The sequence below is a fragment of the Ochotona princeps genome, chromosome 28 (genome assembly GCF_030435755.1).
Source record: "Ochotona princeps isolate mOchPri1 chromosome 28, mOchPri1.hap1, whole genome shotgun sequence".
NCBI lineage: Eukaryota > Metazoa > Chordata > Mammalia > Lagomorpha > Ochotonidae > Ochotona > Ochotona princeps.
Window position 1 is genome coordinate 3,199,896 of NC_080859.1, and position 15,017 is coordinate 3,214,912.

The 15,017-nt window shown below is 46.5% G+C and overlaps 1 protein-coding gene across 2 annotated transcripts in view; it reads left to right on the plus strand.

Annotated features, from left to right (window-relative positions):
- ATG10 (autophagy related 10) overlaps positions 1–15,017 on the plus strand; it is a 169,501-nt gene that overhangs the window by 45,468 nt on the left and 109,016 nt on the right. For both annotated transcript variants that reach the window (XM_058656325.1, XM_012927310.3), the window contains exon 3: positions 3,948–4,055. In XM_058656325.1, coding sequence (XP_058512308.1) covers positions 3,948–4,055 — 108 coding nt within the window. The remainder of the gene's footprint in view (positions 1–3,947; positions 4,056–15,017) is intronic.

Sequence of the window (15,017 nt, forward strand, 5' to 3'; positions counted from 1 at the left end):
CATTTTCCTTTTGAGTATTGAACATATTTTTATCCATTGTATTTCATTTTTAGTGAACTATCTACAGATCCATTGCTCATTTTCCCATTAAAAGCTCCTTGTTCTTTTATTGATTTACTGGAACTTTTTATATTTTGAGGAAATTTAAATCTAAGTATTGAGGAAACTAGTTCTTTTCTATAGTGTGTTAAGAATTGTTTTTTGCGGTCTTCTTTCTTTTCTTTCTGCCACTATGCAGAGGACTAGAGTCTCTTTCTATCTCCAAGTCCCTTCCTGTCACTAGGACGGGAGCCTCCTTTCTCAGCTTTTCTAATAAATCTTGCTTTAAAACTAAAAAAAAAAGAATTATTTTTTACATTTTGATATATGTCTTTTTAAAAAAATATTTATATATATATATATATATATATATATATATATTAATTTGAAGGGTGGAGTTACAGAGACAGAGGAGAAACAGCGAAAGGGGTCTTGTCTCTGCTGCTTCATTATCCAGATGACCACAGTGGCCAGACTTGGGCCAGGTCAAAGCCAGGGTCTTCTGTGGGGGCAGAGGCCCAAGCACTTGGCCATCTTACATTGCTTTCTGAGGCGCATTAACAGGGAGCTGGACAGGAAGTGGGGCAGCCAAAACTGGCATGGCAGTCTGTGGCTTTATTTGCTATGCCACAGTACTGGTCCCTTGATATGTGTCTTTGGAGTTTATGGTGTAAAGAATCTTTCTCTATGGCAGAATTGATCCGTTTTTTGTGTTGTCATATTTAAATGCATTTATTCTCCAGGTTTTCATCTAGCACATCTCATTTAAATTCTTACTTCTTATTCTGCAATAAAGTCAAGGGCATTCTACATGATAACTGGGAGAGTTGAGAAGTGATGTTACTTACGGTATCTTTGTTATAGCGTGTGGACTTCCTGTTAATTTCTGTTCTCTAGTAACAGAGTGAGGCAGCTTGCTTTGTGGTGGGTGGAGAGCAATAAGTTTGAACAAGCTGAAGTGTAGTTAAAGATGGAGCAGTTTCATTTGCAGTACTAATGGTGGTTACAGAGGGCCAGGCCATGGCTGGGCAGGTGCCAGGAAGTAGGGTTTGATGTGGTGGTGGGGGAAGACCACTGACTAGGCAGTCTCCGCACAGTCAGGTGCCAGATGGGCTTCGACAGAGTCGCTTTGGCATTTGTAACTAAAGAATTTATGGGTAAACTAGCCTCAGGTATGGTTAGTATAAACAGCATCAGGGTTGGTAAAACCAGCTTTAAGTAGGATTAGTGTAACCAGATCTGGTATGGTTAGCAAAATCGGAATCCAGCCCCCCCGAATCTCATGAGCTTGCTTTCCCCTCTGGCTCCATATAGTTCCATGGTAGCTGTCAGGATGTTCCATGTTTGTCGCTCACATCCAGCAGCAAAGGGAACAATCCCTCTTTCCCCGAAATAAGTCCTAAATTGCATCTCATCAGCTGACTAAAGAGGACTTGTCTTTTCAAGAGTCGGAAGCCAGTGAAACTGGCCAAAGGGTATGCTGTGTCCATTGCTGGAGCAGGAGGCCATGTTGACCTGGATGGTGGAGCCAGAGGGGTTCCTTCCAGGAAAATGGGCAGCTGTTCCTCCAAGAGGGCTTGGGTGCTGGATGTAAAGCAGCAGCAGCCTCAGCCCCAGGGATGGCCAGAGGCAGCCCGTGTACTTTGCTCGGTCAGAGCCGGGTTGGAATTTATGTTGCCAAATACAAGGATTTCAGTGTTGCTAGGCTGCAGAGGGTGTGATTTGTGCTTGGATGATAGAGAACTTTCCATCCCCAGGGATGGAAAGCAGAAACTATCTACAAAATGCATGGCCTTAATGAGATAATTAAAAGTCATAGTACTGAACATCTGACATTTCACAGTATAGGTAGGGATGAGTTTTAAGCTACTCAGAGCAAGTTCCTCCAGCAAGTCAGAAGTGAGTGCTGGGGCCTGGGAACTCTGCCTCCTGTGAGGCATGGTCGTGGTGCTTCCGCACCTCTTCAACAGTACAGGACTATGCTAATTTCCTTGAGGCTGACGGAGGCGTCCCAGGATCTGGAGAACCGAGAGAGCAGAAGTTCATTCTCTCCCAGTTCCAGAGTTGCAGGTCTGAGAGCAAGGTCTTGGCAGGGCCATGCTCTCTCTGAAGCACACAGTGAGAACTCTTTCCTGGATTCTTCCCGAAGTACACTTCACAAAGTTCATGGAAAAGGGCAATTGGAAAATACATTTATTTAGGGGCGAAAAAATCTTGAAATGCATGTGTAACTTTTTCACAATAGGGGTTCTTGGGGCTCTCTTGAAGAGCCTTGATGGCACTGCCCGGCACACCTTGGCTACAGAGTGCACCACGACAGCCTCCATCTTCCTGGGGCTGCTCCCATGTATGTCTGTGGCTCTGTATCTAAAAACCCTTTTCTGATACGAAGATTAAGTAACCACTTCTTCCTCAGTTGTTACTCTTTTAATTCTGTTAAAATATGAATGCCAGGGCCTGGTGCAATAGCCTAATGGTTAAAAACCATGCCTTGTACGCACCAGGATCCCATAAAGGTGCCAGTTTGTATCTCGGCTGCTTCACTTCCCTTCCAGCTCCCTGCTTATGGCATGCGAAGGCAGCAGAGATGGCCCAAGTCTTTGGGACTCTACACCCAGGTGGGAGACCCTGAAGAAGCTCCTGGCTTCAGATCGGCCTAGCTATAGTCATTGCAGCCATCTGTGCAGTGAACCTGTGGATGGAAAATTTCCTCATCATCTCTCCTTCTCTGCATCTCTGCCCTTCAAGTAAAAGTAAAATAAATCTTAAGAGAGAGAGAGAAAAAAAACACATCTTACATATGAACTTATATTTTAAAAAATGGAACTTGGGGGCAGGTGTGATGGTTCAATTGGTTAATCCTCCCCCTTCAAGTGCCAGCATGTCATATGGGCACCAGTTCATGTCCTGGCTGCTCCATTTCCCTTCCAGCTCCCTCCTTGTGGTCTGGGAAAGCAAAAGAGGATAGCCCAAAGCCTTGGGACCCTGCACCCACATGGAAGATCGGGAAGAAGCTCCTGGCTCCTGGCTTTGGAGTGACTCAGCTCTTGCTGTTGGAGTGGTGTTCACACCACTTGGGGAGTGAACCAGCAGATGGACGATCTTTCTGTTTGTCTCTCCTCTCTATAAATCTGCCTTTCCAATAAAAATAATGTATCTTTTAGAAAAGGAACTGGCCATAATTAGATGAATGTCATCCGTCATTATATTAAAGAACGAGCACAGGAATAGGAGAGGAATACAGGAGGCAGAGGCCTTGTGCACTGTGCCTTGTAGGGCCTGTTTGAAAGTGGGAGTAACTGTTGTCAGTTATTTGAAGAACACCTGTATCAAAAGGAATCAAACTCCAGAGAGCAGAAGTAGAACCAGTGAGTGAAACAGCGTCTAAGATGCAGCTCTCCCAGAGTGCTGTGCGTAAGAGGGAAGGAGGAGCCCTCAGCAGATGCCAACCACCTCGTCCTCTTTCTGCGACATTTTAATAGAGATTTTGTTAGAGAGAGAGAAGGAAGATCCCTTCCAGCTTTAAGATCTGTTGTAAATCCTCCTAAAATTTCAATCCCTCTATGCCAGAATTTTAAAAATCAGTATTCTTATGTGACAAGACATTGCTGCAAGCATAGATGTTTTTCCATTGCTTTCAACTTCCACTTCTGCTCTTTGACTGGTGTGCTGTGGTCCAGAGAGGAGGACTGAATGACTGAATGTGGAGAACCAAAGACAGTACATAAAATTTCTGTTGTATTGAAGACCTACTGTGTGCAAGTGTGTTAACTTAGTCTCTATCATTTTATCTTAAGATGCTCCATTTCTCATTTCTTGATTTTCAAGTTAAGAGAAAATACAGTTCTTGAGATAATTTCTTAAAATAACCAGGATTTTCTTATATATTCTTTGGTGGTGGAACACAGGACTGTTCTGATGGCTACATGTGCAAAACGCATTTGCAAATTAAAAATGGGACTATGGCAGCACACCCAAGACCATCTGCCCACAAACAGACGTGTCTTCCTGTGGAGGTGAGTGTATCAACATATCATTTTTTCCTTTATAGTCCTTGTGAAGGATACAGTCAAAAACTTTAAATATGTCAGATGTATTAAAAAAAAAAAAAAACCTGCTGTTGGACCTGGGCCTGCCGCAGCTGGGAGGAGTGATCATTTCTTCCGCAGTGTTGAAAACAGGCTTTTGGGTATAGATAATTAAAAGGTGACCATTTACCAGGATTGGAAAATGTGATCCAACAGTTGGTCTGTTCAGTCAGCATGAGCCTGTGTTGGAAAGTCCTTTTCAAAGCCTCTTTAACAGTAACAAAGCAACAACTTGAGAATGGGTGTGGAAACACAAGCTCTATTCTAATTAGACAGCTTTTTGATGAAAATTAATCATTAACCTTCAAAATGTGTGTGTATTATTGTAAAATAGCTACCAGACTTTAGAAACACTTTGTAAGATTCTGCATCAACTCACTGGTGAATAAAAATGGAGAGAATAGAGCACAGAGACAAGCATGTTGTCCATGGTGCTTAGCCTGCGCGGGTTCACTCTGCTAGTGTTGACACCGATGCGCAGTAGTCACTGGGAAACAGTGTTAACAAGTGCTTGGAAGAAGGGACTACTTTCCTATAGAACTTGTTTCTTAGCTTTTTGTCTCTAGCTTCTTCATTTATGAAATTTTCAGTCATTTTCAGGGTTAGGGTGGGGGTTAGATTTTGCCATTTGATTAATGTAATTCAGATACCAGTACATTTATACTTTGAATTGGCATGTACTAATTTTTAAAGATGTATTTTTAAATTTTTATTGGAAAGGGAGAAATACAGAGAGCAGGAGATACAGAGAGAAAGATCTTCCATCTGCTGGTTCACTCCCCAAATGGCCTCAGTGCCCAGAGCTGAGCCAATCTGAAGCCAGGAGCTTCTTCTGGGTCTCCCATGCGGGTGCAGGGTCCCAAGGCTTTGGGCCATTCTCCACTGCTTTCCCAGGCCACAAGCAGGGAGCTGGAAGGGAAGTGGAGCTGCCGGGATTAGAACCTGTGCCCATATGGGATCCCAGGGTGTGCAAGGTGAGGACTTTAGCCACTAGATACCGCTCTGGACCCTAATTTAAAAAAAAAAAATTATCTTTATTGGAAAGGTAGATATACAGAGAGGAGGAGAGACAAAGAGGAAGATCTTCCATCCGATGGTTCACTCCCCACATGGCTGCAACAGCTGGAGCTGAGCCAATCCAAAGCCAGGAGCCTCATCCAGGTCTCCCACATGGGTGCAGGGTCCCAAGGCTTTGGGCCGTCCTCGACTATATTCCTAGGCCACAGGCAGGGAGCTGGATGGGAAGCAGGGCTGCCGGGATTAGAACCAGTGCCCATATAGCATCCCGGCGGCTCAAGGCGGGAACTTTAACTGCTGTGCTATCACGCCAGGCCCAAGACCCTAATTTTTATGTTATTGAAATTTGGGTTCTCCCACCTGAAGATTCATTACCAAAAGTCCTGTTATTCCTTTTACAGAGACCTCAGAAATGAGTAGGGAGCATATTTTATTTATTCATTTACTATCCTCATGTCTCTACAGCTTCAGGCTGAACCTTATATATATTTTTAAGTATGAAAAAGATAGGCTCATAAAAATAGCAAGCATATGCTACTGGGAAGAAAAAATATTTTCTGTCCTAGGATGTCCTAGCTCATTGATCGGGGTTTCTTCCCCCTGGCCCAGGGCAGGTGGAGTATTACAGTGAACAAGGCCCCAACCACAAACAACCTCTCATTACCATCCCCAAGCCTGAAGTCACGGTCAGCCCGAGGTGAGTCCTGTTGTGAAGGCGCAGAGTCATAGCAAGGCGTTTCCAGGGTGAGCAGGCCTCACATACACTCCTGACCTCCTGGACGGGTGCTACCTCAGACAGCCAAAACATGACGGTTTCTTACGGTGGAGTGAGTGACAAGCCACTGTCCTCAGACACGGTTAGCAAGCGTCTCTCTGAAGCGACTGGCACATTTAGGGCATGCTGACCAATGTGACGAGCAGAAGGGAAGATGGTCAGGCTTGGGTGTTGGGGGTGTGACTGTGGCCGGAGTGCCTGTCCACCAGAATGCCCACCACACTCAAAAGTAAGCGGGCACGTGGACAGCTATCCACGACCTGCTGGCTCTATTTTGAGCCAAGGAGTCTAGTGCTGATAGAAAATGTGATGTTTTTCAGAAAATAATTGTGCAGCAGACCCTAACTCCACTTCTATGTTTTTCCCATGGAATTATGACAAGGTAAACTCTAATCCTATTTAATTTAAGGTGCAAACATTTGCCATGGAGTAGCGGGATATTAGAACGTCAATTCCAGTACAACCGAGACTTATGGTGCTGATGGAGTATTTACCATACATGCTGTATTGCTTTTGTGAAGGACAGAAGTGATTGTTTATACTTCTTAGAACTTGTCTGCAGGCCCATGCAGGGATGTGACCCTCAAGCCATTTCAGCTGTTTTATGCAATCTGTTACTTGGGGGTCTTCCTGCAGTTTGCGCTCTGCTGTGAGCCAGGGAGCCAGCAGTGGGTTGGAAGCCGTGAGCTGCTGGGTCATCTTTCTTTTTTGGGTCCCTTTGTACCTGACGGTATTCTTGACCACATCCAGAGAATGCGTCAGGCCCAGAAGAGCCTGAAGAGCTTCCCAGGTCATTCCCGCCTCCGGGATCCTCTGTGCTCTTCTCCTTGGCGGACTGAAGAGAAATCAAGTTAAATCAGCCCAGATAGGCGATTGACTATTAATCTTTGTCAAGACACTTATCACTATTTGAATCTCAACTCAGAAGTGAGTTAAATATATCAGCAACGTTCCTTTATGTATAGTTCTATAGCTCTAATGTTCAGGGTTTTTTTTTTAAACAACGCATTCTTCATAGTTGCTTCCAAAATTCGTTAAATTTTTCATTTTATTTGAAAGGAAGCAAGATGGGGAAGGAGAGAAAAAGAGAATGATCTTCTGTCGGCTGGTTGACTGTCTAAATGATTGCTGAACCTACCAGGGAGGAAGGAGGAACTTTATCCAGGTCTGCATGGGGGTGTCAGGGGCCCAAGTCCCTGAGTCCTCACCTGCTCTCTCCCCAGCTGTGCACTGACAGGAAGATAGATCTCACGCAGGGTAGCTAAGAATTGAACCAGCCACTCTGATGGGAAATGTGGGTCCAAGCAGTGACTTAACTGCTGTGTAGGCCAGCTGAAACAATTTTTGTTTTTAAATCAAAGGTGGAATCATGGGCCCGGCATGGTAGCTTAGTCGCTGAAGGCCTTGCCTTGCATTGTAGCGGAGTACGAGAGAGATCCCACTGGACCCAAGGGTGGGATGTTAGCAGGAGTCTTTATTTTCCAGGCTTGGTGACAGCAGCTCCTGCTACACTCCAGGAGCCACTGCCCCAAGTGGCAAAAGTCAGGGGTTTTTAAGCTCTCATCCACCAGATTGAGAGCCACACAGTACAAACAAGTTTTGTACAGGAAGGGAGTTACCAGAGCCCAAAGTTACAGTTAACTAACCTGAAGTAGCACTACAGGAGGCAGGAGGGGCCAGGTGCGTGCAACCTCGGGAGTGATTTCCACCCTCTCAGTTCTGAATGGTGCTCAAGGAAGAGCAGGGTACACTTTTTGCACCTACAATTAACTTTAATGGTGGGAGGGGATGTGGGAAGGGCGGGGTGCGGAAACTGTTTCCGTTCCCTGTCCGCTGTCAATTAATCTGACAAGTGGGTGTGAGCCAGCAGTGGCAGCGCCCCATTACAGCTTGTGCCAGGATCCCATACGGGCGCCAGTTCGTGTCCTGGCTGCTCCATTTCCTATCTAGCTCCCTGCTTGTGCCCTGGGAAAGCGGTAGAGGACGGCCCAAAGCCTTGGGACCCTGCACCCACATGGAAGACCCAGAATAAGCACCTGGCTCCTGGCTTCAGATTGGCTCAGCTCTGGGCATTGTAGCTGCTTGGGGAGTGAACTAGTGGATGGAAGATCTTCCTGTATCTTCTTCTGTCTGTAAATCTGACTTTCCATAAATAAATAAATAAATAAATAAATCTTAAAAGTGAAATCATGTTTAGCAGCTGATGTGTACATGAAAGAATACTGAGCTAATACATTTGCACAAAACTGGAACTGCAGAGTGCACACATCCGGAGGTCCAGGCCTGCTGTTCTGAGGAAGGACACTCGGGCAGCGTTTCCAATTGTGCTCATTAAGTCTTTCTCCCCTTTCTGCTAATGAGTTTCAGATGCTTCCTGTGATAACAGCTTCTTACAGGACGCTTAATGGATTGATTAAGGACTTCAGACTTTATGTGGGCCTTTTCTCATGGAGAATTTCTGAACAGGATATCTTGATTTTATAATCAAGTCTAAAATAGACAAAAGTGAAACCACTACTTAGTACTCCTTTCTACTCTGATTTTTTTTCTTTTTTTGAAGCCAGTGGAAATTCCATGTGTGAAGATACCCTGGTTAGCATATATTATGATGAGCTTTGACTTCCCAAAAGATTAAATACAGCCTAAAATATTTGAATTTTCAAATTATTTTGTTGATTATACTGAAGTTTATTTAAATTAAAAAAAATGATTTAAAAAAGCATTTTGTGACATGAAAGAAATGTTCCTTAGCATAAACTTTTCTGCAGGTCTCAGAAAAACAATCTTCTCATATGTTCTAAAGAAACTGAATGTCTAATTAGGAAGGTGGAATTTCTTGACAGGAATCTCAGCGTTCAAGTGTTGCAAGGATTGGTGAATGGTTTTGGTTGCCAAGTGAAGTTACTTGTTAGGATATTTTCAGCTGTTTGGTGAAGACTAGCCATTAGAGCAGGTGTGATTTGACCGGGAAAGCCTTGCCCATAACTCGGGAGTCAGGTGTGTGCACAGCCACTGCCATCCACGGGCCTCCCACAGCTCCCGGTGCCCCATGAATGCTCTCTGCCAAGGCGTCTTTATTCAAAATGCAGAAGGATGTTTTGAGAGGAAAGGGAACAGGACTTTTCCAGGCTGGAGTTGCAGTTCTGAAACCTGTGACTGGGCGGTTAAGTTTGACCTGGCCCCATCATGCCCAGGAGCACAGTGCCTGTCTCAGCTCCTGCAGGGCCTGGCCCATCCACCTGAGACACCAAGGTTGCTCGCATTTCGCTGTCCCCAGTGCACCGCTAATCTACCCAGTGGCCAGCAAGGATAGCGTAAGTATTTTGTCATCGTCAATTGATTATTTATAAGGAGCACTAATTGAATTGAGAGTTCAGGAGAGTTTGTTAACCGTTTATTTCTGAATGTTGTGCCTACAAGTGAATAATTTCATTTTGAATTGGAATAACCGAGGATTGAATCGTGTACAAGGCTTACAAAATGTGAGATGAAGGGGGAAGACTGTCGGAGAGAGGCAGCATGGGTTCTGAGTACTGTTTTTGACTGCGTACCTGGGTTGTGGGAATGTCAGCGATCTTCCATGTCGTGCTTGCGAGTTTTCTGTGTGAAGAGGCTTGTTTGTTCTTAGCAGACTGTCATGGGTACTTGGGTTAAGCCTTGAGAAGCCACATGCAGCTGTAGCTGAACCTGAAGGAGTCGGAGGTTGGAGACCCTGAGGGTCTCAGCCGCAGTGCAGAAGGCTGTGGGTGCCACCAGGTGACCCACACACCGTGCTTCGCGGGCAGTGAGAGAACAGGGACCTCCTTGGGCTCTATGCTGGTCTCTTGAAGGGAGAGAAAAAAGCACTGGTCTTGAAAAATCACAAGACTTGGTTTTTTTCTTTGAGATAGTTGAAATGAGCAGTGAGTATTCTAGGATGACATTACTCAGTGCCGTCTTCGCAGACATCATTTGTGGAACAGTGTATTTGCAGCTTTCCTTCTAGTTCATTAGAAATGAAACAAAAGGAAAGTGTAATGATCTCCAACTCTCAAATCCTTGTGTCCTGTCTTCTGTCATGAGTGTGCCTCCCTCTCTGTGTGTGTCCCAACATGCTAGCATCCTTGGTCATGTCAGTGCCCCTTTCTGTTTCTTGTCCTGGTCATCTCGCCAGGACCCACAATACCGGGCTTTGTGGCCCAGAGCCCCTCTCCTTAAGCCACTCCTGCAACCTGTCTGCTTTCCTTCACTGCTGGAGTCTGTGAGCAAGTAATTGGTGATTTTTTTTTCACTTTTTCCTCATTCATTCCAAGTCATTTTCTTGACTTTTATCAAAATTGAGCTATGGGAATTTATTCTGTAAGTTCCTAGTTCACTTGTGGTATCTTCTGTCTTCATGAAATCAGCTTCACTTTTGTCTGAGACACAGGTGAGGAGCCTCCGTGTTCCCTCCCTTTAGCAGGTTATTTTGCTTGTTTTTCTGTGGCAGGAGTTCCAGTGTCTCCCTTAAGGAGTGTTCCTGGGGAGTGCTGAAAGTCAAACTCCAGAAGGCAAATGTGGGACAGGAAGTAAGAGGCCAAGTCTGACACCATGAACACAGTGACTCGGAGAGGCTCTTGGGGAAATGAAACTAGGCTTTCCCACTGCTTTGTACTTTGACAGGGGCATTCCAGTCAGGCAGTTGGAACCTGGCCACAAAACCCTTGGAGCTCAGGGTGGGCTGCATCTGGCCTGTCTACCTGGTGGCCCCATCCTTCAGTGCTGGCTTCCTCAGTGGTTCCCAGGCCTCAGGAGAGAGGCCGCAGCACACCCCAGGCCATCCTGAGGTGGGTGGTTGCTTCTGCACACATTGGAATTACCTGTGGTGCTGGGAGGGGTCTGGTACCGCTCACACTACGCATCACATCGAGTTCTGGGGAGAGCCTGTAGGAAGTGCATGGTGGTACCTGCAGAAGATAGTGATGGGTAGGAAGATGGTCTCTACACCAGGGAAAGTAACTGCAGGTAGGGCACGAAGGACCTCGACTTGTGGCTGTAGATGGGTCTGAGAAGAGGATGGTGTTGCAGCTCCATTTGAACCACCGCTCTGGAGGGGCCGTGGGCTTGCTGTGTTAGGGCCTTGTCAGGGCACTGCTGTATTCTCAGGTTCCTGACTTGGGCTTCCTGTTAAAGTAGGGAGTACTGAGACCCAGAGAGGAAGAGCAAGTCAGAATCCTCAAGGACAGAGGAATGTAACCTCTGGAAAGGGGTGGTGTCAAAGGTTGGAGGTTAGGCGGAAGCAGGACTGGAAGGTGAAGGCCGAGCCGAGTTGCAGCTCTTCCTCGCAGGTGTTGGCTGTCTGTGTCTGGAAGCTTGGAAGATTTAGAGACCAGAGGTCTGCAGTTACACGCTTTCTCCTGGCCCTGTTCTGTGTATTCTTTGAGTCTCTGGCTTGTCATAGGAGCCTGCTGCACCATTCAGGATAGTCTGCAGCCATGGCAGGTGGTGGCTGGTGGCCGGAGCAACGGCCTTTCCTGTGGGGCTGGCACGCAGTTGAATGGGAGCCGCAGTCTTTTGGGTTCCATCTCCCCCATCACCTGCCTGCTCTTTCAGCGCAGGATCGGTAGCTTGTTCACCTTTGCACTATGTTCCCAGGGGTCACTGGGATGAAAGCCACATCAGAAGGAGTGCTACAATGAACAACTGAACTGAACTATTGCAGCGAAACTTTTTTTGTGAAAATATCCAGTGTGGCGTTACTATTCTAAGGAGGTCACTTTAAGAAACATGAAAAAAGGTGAGCATGTATCTGCTGAGCTGTGTAGAAGCGCCATGGTGCATTTCATAGATTGTATTCATTTATGTATATTGTACTTCATAGATTGTATGTGTAGATGTTCTATTTGACATGAGATCTTTTCCCAGAAAAGTTCATCAGCTTTAAACTTTTTACCTACCTGGTGATTGGTAGTTTAGTGCTCTTTCAAAAGATAATAAACAAACCAGTGTTTCAGGAAACCTGTGATAGTCTGAATCAGGTGGAACTGATTTAGCGTTATGGATAATTACATAATTAGCGCTGTAAAAAATAAACCATACTATCTACTTGATGGGCTGGGGCGGCTGGAAGGAGGTGTGTAATTATATAATCAGCTTCCTCCCCCTCGGCTGGGTCTTCGGGAGCCTCTGCCTTGTTGGAGAAGGAGCTTCCTGTCTTCCGTTCCCTGGTGTTGTTGAAGCGGAGAGAGCTAAGCCCTTAGGAGCCCCAGCCGTTTAATAGGACTTCTAACCTGGGTCTGCGAGCCAGCACCCTCGGACCAGAGGCCTTCAGAGTTCACACACACACACACACACACACACACACTGGGTCTGCGAGCCAGCACCCTTGGACCAGGGGCTTTCAGAGTTCACACACACATACATATACACACACAACCAGAGGCTTTCAGAGTTTACACACACACGTGCGCGCACGTTTTACATCAGTACGCAGCTCACATGTATGTCTGTGAAACAATGCTTTCTGATCTGCTCTGCCTGTTAGTCTGCTCTGTTTTATTTTTTCACACTGACTGAAGCCCACCGATCAATTTTAGAACCTATTGCTGGCTCTGACTCAATATGGCCTTGGACCTGTGATGGGGCTGCTGAGGCTTTGGGTAGCAGGTGGCATGGCATGGTTGGGAGAGCAGGGGCTTTTTATTGGAAAACTTGGTTTAGAAGAATTCCTGCTTTCCTCATTTTAACTGTGCCACTTTGAGCCTAATGCGGAATCTCCTTGAGCCTCAAATCCTTTGTTTTGGCAAGTAAAGTCCAAGACACCCCCAGGGGTGGGGAGATGGAGACTGGAGGGCCGTGCATAAGCAGCATGTGCGTGAGCGTTCGAGATGAAGAGCCTGCCAGCACTGGGAAAGGGAAGCTCATGTCATGGCTGGTGCTTCATCTGGTTTGCCTTGCTGTCCCAGCACCCTCGGCCTGGAGCATCTCACCTGCTGAGGGTGTTGCGGGGTGCGAGCGAGATCACATCAGACATGTCTAAGGTTTTATTAAGGAGTCTTTATTAACCAAGCTTGGTGATCACAAGTCCATATGACAATCCAACATAATCCCAAGAGAAACAAATGGTCATTACCTCAAGTCCATCCATTAAGCTGAAGACCTATGTCTCAGCTTCTCCAACAATATGAGAGACATGTAATGAATAACCTGGACACACTTCCAAAGCAGCAGACATTCCACCTCTGCCCACACTCCACTACTGCCAGGCCTCACCTCTCCTGGAGCTCCTGATGGCACACAGACCAGAAACAACATTATTATATCCACTGTCCTGTCCAAGCAGTACACAGGGACCATGCTCAGGGTACCTGTCCTGGGTCAGTCAAGAGTCCAGGTGCTACAGTAACAGAAGCACTGGACCAGAAATAGGGAGAGAGAGCACGCACCACTTCACCAGCCTTTTAAAGGGGCTTGTGAGGGGCGTGGTTACACAACAATGCAATACCATCCCCTCTCAGTTGACAGGTGAGTCACAGGTGGGCAGGAGCGAATACCTAAATGTTGTGGGCTAAGGATTTGATTAGTGCTGGTTGGGATGAGCAGGAATAGGAACTGGGTTTGTAGCTAAAAAACACCTAGACTAATTGGACTTATCTGCATCCAATATCCTGGCTAAATTAGGATGTGGGGGGAGTGGTTGAGGATCACTGGCTGTACTCTATAACAAGGGCTGTGGTTACAGTCCCTGCTTCTCGGGGTCAGGGTCAGGGCCAGTGATGAGAGCTAAAGGGTTAATCCACGGTCTTTTTGATGAGCTCAGTCTGAAGATGGCTTACCTCTGGGGCAGTGTAGAGCTTTGTGCAGGTGGAATGGTGAGTAACCAACCTGGAACAGGAGAGTAATCGGAAATCTTGTCCTTCCTTAGTGTTTGGCAGCAAGGGTGGTGTTGAGTGGCAGTGATCCATGTGCCTCGCAGGGTCCATATTAATGTCCTCTACAGCACTTACAGAAACTTTGTAATTATTGTACGGAGGGCTTTGCTTGGTCAAGACCTAGAAGACAAGTATCAGAAGGCAATGCATTACCCTTTATATCCTATTTCTGTCCATTGTCTTTATCTTAGCAGGAATGCAGTTCGGTAGTTTAATTGTGAGACTTGGATTCACAGTCTGAAAGTGTGGCTGGGGAGAGAGTTTGTGTACACTTACACACTGTAAACCATAGGGTGCTTGTTACTTCTGAGAGAGGTCATGGCTAGGTCCTCACTAGTTGTGATTTTGGTCTTTGCTTCTTGAAAGGAAGTCCCTGAGGTCTGTTACCACCTGCTTTCTCCTCTCCATTCCTCTTCACTCTGCGATGCCACTGAGACTCTGACTGTTGAGCGGCAGCCTGGCCTTTGCTGGTTGTGGGAAAGGGCTCCGAGTCACCCAGACCCAGGAGGAAGGCACGGCAGCCACCCACCATCTTTTCCCCTCTTAGCCTTCCTGGAGTACAGTTTGGCTGATTGGATGGGTTTCTGCTCCTGTAGGCATCTTTTGGTTGGTTGCATCTCATTCCTATGCTGATTCTAGATTTCCAGTCCCTTATGTGGCCTTGGGAAATCACAGGATATTGCAGGTAGGGTTCAGATCCCACTCGGAGACTCGCAGGAGAATGGGCCTGGCTCCTTTAAGGCTGAGGCACTGTTCCCTCTGCCAGGAAGCTGTTGGTAAAGCTGAGGAGCCCTAGGAAAAGTGATGTTGATAGAGCGGGGAGGTTAATTGGCCTTCGGAACTTGGTTGCTAGGGAAATGTTTTCCTGGTTTTCCTGATTAGGAGACCCCCGGGAGGTTCTCGGGGTGTTCTGAAGCTTCCTCTGGCCCTTACGTGCCTTGTGTGATTGGCTTTGTGCGTCTGAGTTGGAAGAGGGAAGAGCAAGATGCTGTTGGAGGAATGAAAAGCTGTGTGAAGCAGATGGTAGCTCTCTCCTTGCCATGGAACTAGCTAGCGAGAGCTCGGGAGCTAAATACCAACTAGCAGTAATCCAGTGCCAGCTCGGACCCTTCGTTTAAGGCGGACAGTTGGAAAATACCATGAGAGTGGCCGGGAGGAGTGCCCTGGAGTACACCGGAAGCCTCAGCCGGGGTTTCTAAACACGTAGGC